The 12894-nt window shown below is 42.1% G+C and overlaps 1 protein-coding gene across 1 annotated transcript; it reads left to right on the forward strand.

Annotated features, from left to right (window-relative positions):
* The first annotated feature begins 254 nt into the window (after positions 1-254).
* Prpf38b (pre-mRNA processing factor 38B) lies at positions 255-9260 on the forward strand. Its single transcript, XM_051177700.1, has 6 exons — positions 255-815; positions 3814-3882; positions 4145-4296; positions 4377-4437; positions 6766-6989; positions 7281-9260. The coding sequence occupies exons 1-6, from the start codon at positions 540-542 to the stop codon at positions 8131-8133; spliced, it is 1635 nt and encodes a 544-aa protein (XP_051033657.1). The 5' UTR covers positions 255-539; the 3' UTR covers positions 8134-9260.
* Positions 9261-12894: the final 3634 nt, after the last annotated feature.

Genomic DNA, 12894 nt, shown 5'->3' on the forward strand with positions numbered 1-12894 from the left:
CCCTTCCTGCCTCTAGAAAAAAAAATATATCAAACCACCGATACAAACTGTAAAATACGGCGATTGGGTTTAAATCCCCTTCCCCCAGGCCAGTCTCCCAGGAGAAACCCAACCGTGTGGCACACGAACCGCCGCAGCTAATCCAGCACGCAGCGACCTCGCGCAATCAGGAAAAAGAATCACCTGCCCACACGGGCGGCTCTGATTGGCCACGGGTATAGCTCGAACGCCCGGGCGTGTGGCGTCACTTCCGCTGGGCCCGCCATCTTGTTCCCAGGGACAGTTGGCGGAAGAGATCGCACTCCTTGGCTGTCCGCTCTGCCTTGCGCCTGGAGTTCTCGCCGCCAGCGTTTGGAGTCCGCCCCGGGCCCGGGGTCCGTGTGTCGGCGTCCCAGTTGCAGTCCCTCGCCCGGCTGGGGCACAACGCGGCGGGCTTCCTGCCCCGACGGCCTTCCATGGAGTAGGTCCGGGACCGTTGTCCCGAAGAGCGCGATCGAGCTTGGGCCCCCTCCTCCCGCCCTCCTTCCTGCCGCGGCAACATGGCTAACAACAGCCCCGCGCTGACCGGCAACTCGCAACCGCAGCACCAGGCGGCCGCGGCCGTGGCCCAGCAGCAGCAGCAGTGTGGCGGCGGCGGCGCCACCAAGCCGGCGGTATCTGGCAAGCAGGGCAACGTGCTGCCGCTGTGGGGCAATGAGAAGACCATGAACCTCAACCCCATGATCCTCACCAACATCCTGTCGTCGCCTTACTTCAAAGTGCAGCTTTACGAGCTCAAGACCTACCACGAGGTGGTGGACGAGATCTTCCTTAAGGTACGCATCCTCTGGGCCTCGGCTTGGGGGGGGTAAGTTCGCCAGCGTGGGGTGTCGGAAACCGGTGGAAGCGCCCCCTCCCCCACCCCACCCGAGACCTGAGGATTTGGGGGAGGGGGGAAGTTGGCGGAGGGAGAAGTGCTCGCGGCTGGTTTGGGACGGGTCGGGCTAGGGCCGCCCTCGTTTTCCTTTTCAGAGTGTGTGTGCGTGTGTGTGTGTGCGCGCGCGCGCGTGTGTTTTAAGAGACGGGCGAGCCCGCCACCATCGATCTTTAACCTACCCCAACCTCCTGCCTATCCCTAGGGAGCTGTTGGGCAAGAGGGCTAAGGGAGAGGAGAAAAGTGATACCAGAAGCCCGCCCAAGTTCACCATTTTAGAAATGACTCCTTTTTAACCTGTGTCGACCAAGCACTAACTCGGTGCTTCTGCTGCCCCTCGGGCCAGCGGATTACTGAAGTAATTACTTGAATGAATGTCGACCTCGTGTTCTTGATTAACTCTCCAATCCAGACAGAAATTGCTTAGTTGTGAGTGTGTCGGGAGAGGTGGGAGGGTTGAGGGTGGCGTGGTGTGCCAGTGCAAAGAGGTGTACAGAAGGCCTGGAAATTTTCCCAGCAGGAAGTCAGGAGTCGGAGGTCTTCAGCCACCTGTGCGTTGGGCATAATTAGAATTATCTGGGCCCTGGGCTTCTGCGGCAGGGTCGGTGCTGGCTTGGCTGTGCTGGGGAGCTCACCTGGCGCCTCCTCACTGCACTCTTGTCTCAGTTCTTGTTTCGTTAGCAGGATTGACTCAGTCTTGCAGCGAGGCTCGGAGCAGCCCAGGGTCGCAGGTAGAGGTATGCACTATTAATCATGCTCAATCGCCATAAATGCATTTCCCTGGTTAAATGAATGGCTAATTAATTTTTTTGTTTGTTTTTGGGCCATTGATTTTGGTCTCACTAACTAGATTCTCCACTTCCTTGCAAATTAGGTAGTTAAAAAATTACCTTCCAGGCCTCCAAAGTTAATTCGTATTTTAATGAATATTAATAGTCTTTTATGTCTTTTAAGCATTTTCGCTAGAGCATGTAAAATAAAATACATCTAATTTTTCTTGACACTTAGAAGTTTGAGACATACAGAGTAAAAATAATTTTTTTGTCATCTAAATATACGTGTACAGATGTTAAAAAATTATGACTTGCTTTTCTCCCAGTTATGTGGTTAGGTTAATGAGAGATTTTTGAGATACAAAATTTTTTATTGAAAAATCTTTTAACTTTGGATATGTAGAGTACACAAGTACTCTTGGTGTGCTTTTACAAAAGCTTGTTTTAAGTAAGTGTAACTGATACTATGGAGTAAATGCTTTTCCTTTTCAATGTGGATTTAGTGTGAATAGTAGTAAGTTTATGCAGTTAACTGAATATTTGGCCCCTGCGCTTTTGTGACAGGTTTTTTTACAATATAGGCTAATATTTCAAGTTAATTTCAAATGTTGTAGTTTGAAACCACTTTTTCCACTATAGAGTAAGTTTTAATTCATTTTAAAACTAAAGCACCTTGTTGGAGAGATGCCTCATGGATTAAGAGCACATAGTGCCTTTGCAGAGGACCTGAGTTCATGTCTCACCATCCACAGGTCACAACTTCCTGTAACCCCAGTTTCAGAGGTTCAGACCCACATATATACATAATTAAAAATAAAATCTAAATCGTGATCTAAAATTACTATGAATTTCTTTGGATCAAATTAATAATCTTTGAAACTTATAGGTTTCCAATTTTGCATTGTATCCACTCCTTTGGATACCCTTTAAAGAATAGAAACGGGCTGTGGTTCAATTCAAACTGGTACTGCACTTAACGTGGACAAAGCCCGAGGTTCAGCCCCAAGCACTGGGGGCTGTGTGGAGCATGACTTAAACAATTTGTTGGGAACAGGAAAGAACAGCAGGAGCTGAGCAAAACAGCTTCCATTGAATGTTGGTTTGTTTTTTGTTTTGTGCTTCAAATTAAATGCAGGGTTTTTTGGTTTTTTTTTTTTTTTTTTTTTTTTTTTTTTAAATCTGTGTGTGTGAGTGTGTGCCTGTGTGTAAAGCCACTGAAATGAAGTGTTAGTATGTATGGGCAGAAAAAATTTCAGGAATAAAGAGATCTAATATTTTTGGCTTGTCTCTCTCAGTGTTAGCTTTTTGCTGTTTGTTAGGTAAAGCTGTTTTCTTAGGATGCTTCCTTTAGCAAGGATGGTACTATATAGTATCATTGATTATGTTTGATATACATTAATGACTTCACACTTAGCTTTTGACAGTTTATACTGTGTTTGCAGTAAGGCTGAATGATCTTGTGGCTTTGTGAATTTAATATTTAATTATGAAGGAACTTGATCCAGATGAAAATCTAGAGGTAAAAAGTCCCAAGCTAAGTGTGATAGTAATATGAACACTTGAAAGGCAGAGGCAGGGTGATCTCTGAAGTTCTAAGCCAGCCTGATCTAAGTAGTGAGATCCAGACCTGCCAAGGCTACAAGAGTGAGACAGAATCTCGAACCTACTCCATCCCCCAGGCCTTAAACAAGCACCTCACTGAGCAGCTTGAGAAGCCTTAGGAAACTTCACTTTAACTTTACTTTGTAGTGTGGATTTAAATTCATAGAACTGCACTGGTAAAAAGGACTCTTAAAGCTCTTTTCCTTAGAATGAGAACTTTAATTATATAAAAGATAAATAGTGCCAAATTTTTACAAATGTAGGGAGTTGCAGAAATTTCCTGGCCTCCACATAGACCTGACCTATCTATAAAGCTAGTTTAAGCTGTCAGGGGTTTGTTAAATCTCACAATTAGGAGTTTTCCCAAAGATGTTTTTTGTGCTTAGTGTGAGCACAGGGAGGTGTGGATGGCGCACTAAGCGGCAGGACACTTGGGAGAGTTGCTCTTATGAACTGAGCTTACTTTATTCCCACTGAAAGATTCGGGGTGCGAAAGTTTGTTGTCTCCCTCTTTTTTATTTTCAGGTCACACATGTTGAGCCCTGGGAGAAAGGAAGCAGGAAAACTGCCGGCCAGACGGGGATGTGCGGAGGGGTAAGTAGAAGTACGTGCATTTTTTTCTTCCAGTTTTTCTGTCTGCTAAAGTTTATAGGAAAGATAAATGAAAATTCATTGGCAGATCTTGGAACTTTTTTCAAAATTGCAAAATTCAAGTCTCCATTGAATTAAGTTAGCAGAAGTTAGTTTTTATGCTCCATTTTTAAAATTCTAGATCATGGTTATTGGTACCTAAAACAGCACCAATCAGTAGGTATTATCTGTCTATTATTTTTATTAACTCTGTTTTCCTTTAAAGGTTCGAGGTGTTGGAACAGGAGGCATTGTTTCTACAGCTTTTTGCCTGTTGTACAAATTATTTACCCTGAAGTTAACTCGAAAGCAAGTGATGGGTCTCATAACACATATAGACTCTCCATATATCAGAGCACTTGGATTTATGTATATAAGGTATACAGGTATTTATCTACATTTTTGAATAAACATTTTATTTTAATTCCCATAAACTAATAGATTTTTCATCATCTTAGGTATACACAGCCCCCTACAGACCTGTGGGACTGGTTTGAGCCCTTCCTTGATGATGAGGAGGTATGTCAACAAGGGGAATTGGCTTTCTTAGGGTTACTCTGCTCTTGAGTTTTTATTTGTTGGAGTTCAGTGTCTTCAGAATTAACTGTAAATATATTTCAGTTCTACTTTTGGAATTATTTTGCTAAGATTTAATGAGTTTTCCATGTTAAATTTTTAAGTTATTTTAATGTTTTAAGAGTTAGTATTGCTTTAATAACTTGAATAATAACCTTTTTTCCTCCAAATTACACTGAATTGTGTTGACCCTAACTTTGACAGCTAATAGTGACTTTCTAAGATGGTAGATATGGTGTTAGAAGGCATGTACTGCTTAAATGCAGGCATTTCAATCCCCTTGAACCTTGGTGGTTTTGTTTTTTGTTTTTTTTTTTTTTTTTTTAAACTGTGACCTTTCCCGAACAGCAGTATTCATATTTGCTTACAAGTACAGCCTTACAAAGAGTTGAGATTGGCTTAAATGGCCTGACAATTACACTTTTCCAAGGTGAGGAAATAATTACAGTTCTTTTCCATTTTCTTTATGAGCCAGATACTCAAGTGTTAACTCAGGACAACCTCAAACCTGTCATCTTTCTTCCTGCTTCAGCCTCCTGAGTAGCTAGGATTATAGCAGGCATTTAACATCATGTCTGCCTAATTCTAGCTTTCTCATTTCAGCATACCACACTGTATTTTTTAGAGGCTGGGCTTAAGTTTTTAAAAAATTACTCCATCTCATACTCATGTGCATGATCTGGGCTTGATCCCCAATGCTCACCCCCACCCCCAAAGAAACTTCCACATTTCCTTAAATTCACACGTTAGATTTTTTTTGAGTCTAAATCTGGTCACTGTCTCAAACCCTGGGAAATGATGAGCAAAGGTTAGAGTATATGGTATAGTTAACAGCTGCTTCTGTGAGTTTAAACAAAAATTGGTTTGATGCTTGGTGTGGCACATCTTTAATCCCAGCACTCAGGAGGCAGAGGCAGGTAGATTGCTGAGTTCAGACCAGCCTAGCCTGCATAGTAAATTCTAGGCCACCCAGGGTTATATAGTGAGACCTTCTCTTAAAAGGATTTTGTTGTTTGATGAATTCATGCTTCTGATAAATATTTCATTTTTTTAGATGCCCACCGTTTAAAAAGTCTCACTGATATATACATGGAGGGAAAATTTTTTGAGACAAGGTCTTATGTAACTCAGGTTAGCCTCAAATAGCTGATCCTGTCTCACTCCTAATTCAGGGGTACAGGCATGCCTAATCAAGCCCAGGGGTGGCTTCCCTGTTTTCAGTTTGTGTACCAAGCTATTTTTAATTTAAAAACATCCAGAAAGTGAGGTGAAGATCATAATTGTTAAACTTTTCTCCTAATTACATGGAATTTTTTTTTTTTTTAAGAATAAAGCACTTCAAAAAGGCATGTCATTTTTTAAAATTGTTGTATTAGGTTTCTGAATGCTTCTAATTTATCTGTTTATATTGTATTTACAAGACTGAGGTCCTCTATTTGAGCTAACATATGTTTTCTTCTTTAGATATCTGCAGCGATTATATTTGGAAATACTGTATATCTGAACACTTAAATGTGTGTGAGTGCAAGCAGTTTTACCTTTAGCTCTTGTTTTCCTGTTTAGATAACAAATCTCACTTTCCTTGTGTGCTTGCACTATAGGTTTGGGACTGACAATAGCTGACTAACATGTCCTGAGCTGTGAGAGGGCATAGCAAGAAGGCCTTCATGCGGTAATGACCCTTTTCAGAGACAATGGTCATCATGGATTATGCGTTTCCAATTATTTGTTCATTTATTTATTTTGTACATAACTTTAGAAACCTCACTGCTTCATGGCAGTTGGTTTGCTATTGCTTCCAGTTTTAGCAGGCAGGGCTTCATTTTGTATTGCAGCTGTTAAAAGATAACTGTTAGACAGGAATTGACTGAAAGTAGTTCCTGCGTAGCTAGGTTTCAGTGCTAGGTATGTGTACAAATGTGTCCTCAAGTGTAGGTATGTGGAATATAAATTTAAATCACTTGTTCCACATAGCTTAACAATGTAAGGCTATTTTTCGTATTTTTCATTAATGAGTTAAGTCAGTTCCCTTTATGCCCAAGATGCTGCAGGGTATGTTCTCACCTGCATGTATACAATTAGCCCAAATATTCTTCATTCATTACCAGATTAGGATGCCAAAATTGAATTTTTTCTGTTAGTTTTTTTGATACTTGATTCCAAAGATGGTTTTTTTAAAAATTATTTTTTTTTTTTTTTTAGTGTTCACGTATATGTTGAAATAACTGGTTTATTTTTTTTAACCAGTAGGGTATCTTTTATGTTTCATAGGACCTAGATGTGAAAGCTGGCGGAGGCTGTGTAATGACCATTGGAGAGATGCTTCGCTCCTTTCTCACAAAATTGGAGTGGTTTTCTACTTTGTTTCCAAGAATTCCAGTTCCAGTTCAGAAGAATATTGATCAGCAGATAAAAACTCGGCCTAGGAAAATGAAGAAAGATGGCAAGGAAGGAGTTGAGGAAATAGACAGACATGTTGAGCGAAGACGGTCCAGGTAATGTAGCAGCTACCGTTTTTAAAATGGGCCAGTACAGGGTTGATTCTCGGGGAGTGATCTGTTTGCTTTTGTTATTCCCCTTCAAAAAAAATAGTTTTTTTTTTCCTTCCATGTTTTCAGTAAAATTGTGCATCTATATCTGGTTAGTTTCGGGCATGCTGAGTATTAGGTAGGGAGTGTCAGTCCCAATGGCCCGAGAGTGTGCCAGGCAAGTGTTCTTCTATAAGTACTCCAGCCCTTAGAGTGTCTTATTTATTCTAGCTTCTTCCTTTCTCCTCCTTTTCTTAGGTCTCCAAGGAGATCACTGAGCCCACGGAGGTCTCCAAGAAGATCAAGAAGTAGAAGTCATCACCGGGAAGGACATGGATCTTCTAGTTTTGACAGAGAATTAGAAAGAGAGAAAGAACGACAGCGACTAGAGCGGGAAGCCAAAGAGAGAGAGAAGGAAAGGCGAAGATCCCGAAGTATCGATCGGGGGTTAGACCGCAGGCACAGCCGGAGTAGGGAAAGGCACAGAAGTCGCAGTCGAAGTCGTGATAGGAAAGGGGATAGAAGAGACAGGGATCGGGAAAGAGAGAAAGAAAACGAGAGAGGTCGAAGACGAGATAGAGATTATGATAAGGAGAGAGGTAGTGATCGAGAAAGGGACAGGGAGAGATCAAGAGAGCGGTCCAAGGAGCAGAGAAGTAGAGGTGAGGGAGAGGAGAAGAAGTACAAAGAAGACAAGGAGGATAGGCGACACAGAGACGACAAAAAAGAATCCAAGAAAAAACACAGCAGAAGTAGAAGCAGAGAAAGGAAACACAGAAGTAGAAGCAGAAGCAGAAATGCAGGGAAGCGGAGCAGAAGCAGGAGCAAAGACAAGTCAAGCAAACATAAAAACGAGAGCAAGGAGAAGGCAAACAAAAGAAGTAGGAGTGGCAGTCAAGGAAGAACCGGCAGTGCTGAAAAACTGAGGAAACGAGAGTACAGCCCTAGCAAAGAGAAGTCTAGAAAGCGCAGCAGAAGCCAAGAGCGCTCCCATAAGAGAGATCATGGGGATGGCAAGGACCAGTCAGACAGACAGGATCATCAGAGGAGCCAGAGTGTAGAGCCAGAGAGCCAAGAAAAGGAACATAAAAACAAAGATGAGACTATGTGAAGATTTTGTAAAATTGGATCACATTGAATCCTATAAATGTTGATTAAATTCTGCTCCCCCCTCCCCCAAGTTGAGATCGTGCAGTAGTTATGCACTCTGACCTCCCTGTAGGCTGTGTTTTCATTTCTTTTGTGTAGGGAAGTGCCTTTGTAATCCCATTTATTGCATTGATGTTTTCACCCAGTTGAGTTGACACATGATGCACAGATTGTTCTTGCATTTTTGTTTGTTTTTAAAATGTACAGTCTGTACATATGTCCTGAAAATGTTTTAATTCCTTTGGCATGGTTGCCATGTTGGTTAAATTTGTATAAGGCAATAAACTGCCACTAATTCTATTTTTGTTTTGTAGGTGTGGGATTATGGTTGTGTACTGAAGTTAGCATGGCTGTGCTTTTCATAATAGAATGCTAAAGACTTTGGGAATGGATCTTGGGTGTTTGTTTTAGGAGAATTATGTGCTTTCAGTATACATGAAGGCAACAGTTGTAGGGGTAACATTCTTGTCCACTGTATATTAACCTTGGAAGCTCTTGTTAATATGTTATACTTAATATTCTCCACAGTTAATATTGGAGAGAATTTGAGAGGTTTAAATTAGGCTGTGATTTGATCAAAAGTCCTTTTAGCATTCTACCTCAAAGGGACACTGTTAGTATGCCTAAACTTAATTCACTTGGCTTTCTTTAAAAAAAAAAAAAATACATTGACATGTGCTTTTTCTCCCCTTGAATTCTTTCTCAGATTTTAAAATACTATATTAAAGACATGTGTAAAGCTTGGCATTGCAGCAGCCCTGTACTAACACGTGATTGGGAGAGGGTGGGGCACATGGGCAGAAAAGCATTTGAGCCTCAAGCTTCCAAAGCATTTTTATAAATGGAGAATACTTAAATTATGAAACAGCTTGATAAATATCCTTTTTTTAAAATTCAACTTTTTTTATTGACAATGAAGACTGCTGTTTGAGTTTTTAAACTTAACCTAGGACAGAAGTATTAACAGTAATGCAGTGCTGCGTTATTTAAGACTATCAGCAAATTCTTTGATAGATTGTTCTTATGACTTGTATTCTGATTTCAGAAAACCATCATGAGTATGGAATAAATACTGGATTAAATCCTTTATCCTGGGTGTTGGCTTCCCCCCCATTTGTTAACATTTAAGAAAAAATATTGTGGAAACTGGTAAAATGTCTGCATTTTTGCATAGAGGATATCTTGAGTGGAAGTGACTTTTAAAACAGTGCATTGCTCGGCCTGTAAAGGTGCTAGCCACCAAGCCAGATCTGAGTTCGTCCTGGGATGGAAGGAGAGATCTCTGACTTCAGCATCATCTCAGTGGTGTGCACATGTGCCCCTGTACACTTTTTGATCCTTGTAGATTGACATTGCTATGCTGATGCTTACTGGAATTATTAATGGCAGGGTTTGGGGCAGGGCCAGTATTTTTTACCTGTCAGGCTATTTGTGTTGTCCACATCAAAGGTGATTGTTGACATATTAGTAACATTTAAAGTTTTGTTTTGAAAATTTAGACCTGTTTTTTAGAACAAAAAACAGAGGGTAAAAGAATAATTACCTTCTGTTAGGGATTGGCTTAACCCACAGGCTGTATTGGCCAATTGACGAGCACTCAGAAGCTTGCAAAAGTGTTCAGTTGGGGCAGGAGACATTTGTGCCAGCTACGTTTAAGGAAAAACTCATTAAAGGAAGAAAATGTTTATGTTTCAAATTTAGCAAAACTCTTATAACTAGAAATTAAAGGGTCAGCAAGATAATTAGTGGGTGTTGCCACTCCTGACCTGATCTTCAGAACCCTCAAGTTCTCTGACCACATTTATGCTGTTGGGAAGGGGACTCTAACCCTGGGCTACATGGTAGGCAAGTTCTCTGCTGAGCTGTGAACTTCAGATCTGGTCTGCTCAGCATCTTTACTCAAGGAATGCCTCCTGGTACTCTGTAGTACAGTACACAAGAGAAATGTAAGGTTAGGCTTGCTCAGGTTAAACAGCTGCCACAGTATTGATTAAAATTGACAAAGTATAGCCCACAAATTTTGAGATTTTTAATTACTAGGGGGTATGTGCAGGTGCCCTTAGAGACCAGAGAGGCCCTATTCCCCTGGAGTTAGACTCTAGAAACACACTACACTTAGCCAGGTGCCCCAGTCTTAACTACTGTTTGGAACATTTTCCCCAAACACCCAGCCACCTGCATCCCCTTTGGTGCCAAACTGTGTGGGTACCCCTGCTGGTTTGTGCCTTGGATCCAAATCCGCCCTTCCCAGCCCTGCATTGTGGTCTTAAGTGTTTTGTATTATACATGTGTTTTTTTGTTTTTCCCTGAGACAGGGTTTCTCTATTGCTTTGGAGCCTGTCCTGGAACTGTAGACCAGTGGCCCTCAAACTCACAGATCCCACCTGCGTCTGCTTCCTGAGTGTTGGGACTATAGGCGTGCGCCACCAACACCCAGCATATGCTTGTTTTTCAAATTGAAGATTAATTCTGATCATAGTTTACCCTCACCTCCCAGGTTCTTCCCACCCATCTAACTCCATGCCATTCTCAGTCAAGAAAAAAAGAATTGAAATCACAAGCACACTGTGTGTGTGGGGGGGGGGGGGGAGAGTGTCACAAACGTAGACTTGGAAGCCATAATATATAAGTAACAGACCAGTAAGATTAAAAAAACAGAAAAATACACAAAGCAATGTGAGACAAAAACAACACTGAGTGTGTTGTCCAGCTGCTGGGCATGGGGTCTGCCTGTAATTGTGGTTTCTATGACCCAGTGAGACTCCATGGAAGAAAACTAATTTTTCCTTTACAAATGGTTGTTGTAACAACTTGGTTAGGGATAGGAGCTTGTTTTCACATCCACTTCTCAGCGTAGGACCCTGTGACCTTGTGCCTAGCTATTTTGACACCCCACTTCTAATCCAGCCTTCAGCATCTCAGCAATCAGGTTCTTCACAATCTTGTGTGGGTACTAAATTTTTCCTTCCTTGGGATCTCTGCCTCACCTAAAGGTAGCATTTCCCCCTATGTTGGTTAATCATTTGCATCAAACCCTGTTGAAGCTGTTTTCTGTGTCCTAGCTGGATCCAGGGTTAGTGTATACTGGCCATATGATGGCACCTCTTCACACTGCCTGCGACCTCCGACACACTACTTAAGGAAGGGCTGTCTACAAGTGTTCTAAGAACAATATAGGGTGTGCCAGGTGTCTCTCAGTGTAGCCTAGCATGTGCAAAGCCCTGGGTGGGATCCTCAACAATGACAACCAGGAAGACCGGGCCAGACTTTTTTCCCGTTTTTTTTTTTTTTTTTTTTTTTTTTTTTTGAGACAGGTTCTCTGTGGCTTTGGAGGCTGTCCTGGAACTAGCTCTTGTAGACCAGGCTGGCCTAGAACTCACAGAGATCTGCCTGCCTCTGCCTCCCGAGTGCTGGGACTAAAGGTGTGTGCCACCACCGCCTGGCCAGACTCACATTTTTAAGGATGGACATGTGAAAGAAATCCTGGTACCTAAGTCACTGGATCTTGAATTTGCCTTGTTTCCTGCTGGCTCTCCAGGCTGTCTGGTTTTTATTTTGCTTTGTTTGAGTTTGGGCAATGAATATCCTTGTAATTTCTCTGCTTTCCTTAGGAAGGCTGAGTTTCTCTCCCTTGGAGCCAGGAGTCAACTCTGGTTTCTATTACTGTTACCTTGATTGGGAGGTTGTGCCTAGCATTTTCTTACTTTGAAATTCTACCTAGCCTCAGCACTAGTCTGGGGGGGGGGGGAGTTCCTTTATTTGGCCGACAAACCAAAACTGTTTTATGTGCAGTTCCCTTTCCTTGGCAGAAACTTTGTGCCCCAAGGAAGAAGAGGGTTGTTAGAAGCCATAAGTGTAGCTTGAGGACCACTGAGAATGTTGCTTGTAGTCTCTTACTGTTTCCTGAGCACTGGAGCCTGTTTCATATTTCATCCCTGGAACAGCTTGTGTATCCTGGGGAAGCAGACCCAGGTCCTTGTGTGGTCTAAGCAGGTGCTCTGTCATTGAGTTATATCCTCAGCCCTCAGATATTTCTGTCTTGTCTGGTTGAGTTTTTTTTTTTTTTTTTTTAACTTGGTTTTTTGTTTTTGTTTGTGTTTGTTTTTTTGAGACAGAATTTCTCTGTGGTTTTGGAGGTTAGCCTGGAACTAGCTCTTGTAGACCAGGATGGTCTCGAACTCACAGAGATTTGCCTGCCTCTGCCTCCAAGTGCTGGGACTTTTTACTTGTTTTTGAGACAGGGTCTCACTATATAGCCCTGGCCTGGAGCTTGCCACACAGATCAAGCTAGTCTTAAACTCAAAGAGATCCTTGCCCTTGCCTCCAGTACCACACCTGGATACTGAATTTTTTTTTTTTAAAAAATAGGGTCTTTCTATATTGCCTTCACTGATTGAAAATTTGATAAATAAAACAAGCTGGTCTTGAACTCACAAAGATCCACCCACCTCTACCTCCAGATTGCTGGGATTAAAGGCATACACCACCACACCCAGATCTCCTAAACAATTCTCATATATCCCCTACAATCCAACAATGGCCATTTCAAATTTTGACTGCCTCCACATTCATTTTCAAACAGGCTATCAAATGGAGTCCCTCAACTATCTCCCTCCTTCCCTCCAGACTGCAAGATTAGCTGCAGTCATACCTACCTTCTCATGCCCTCCTCTACCTTCCTCTCCCATCTCCCTCCACTTTACCTGGTCAATGTTCCCAGTGC

This window comes from Phodopus roborovskii, unplaced genomic scaffold (genome assembly GCF_943737965.1).
Source record: "Phodopus roborovskii unplaced genomic scaffold, PHOROB, whole genome shotgun sequence".
Taxonomy (NCBI): Eukaryota; Metazoa; Chordata; class Mammalia; order Rodentia; family Cricetidae; genus Phodopus; species Phodopus roborovskii.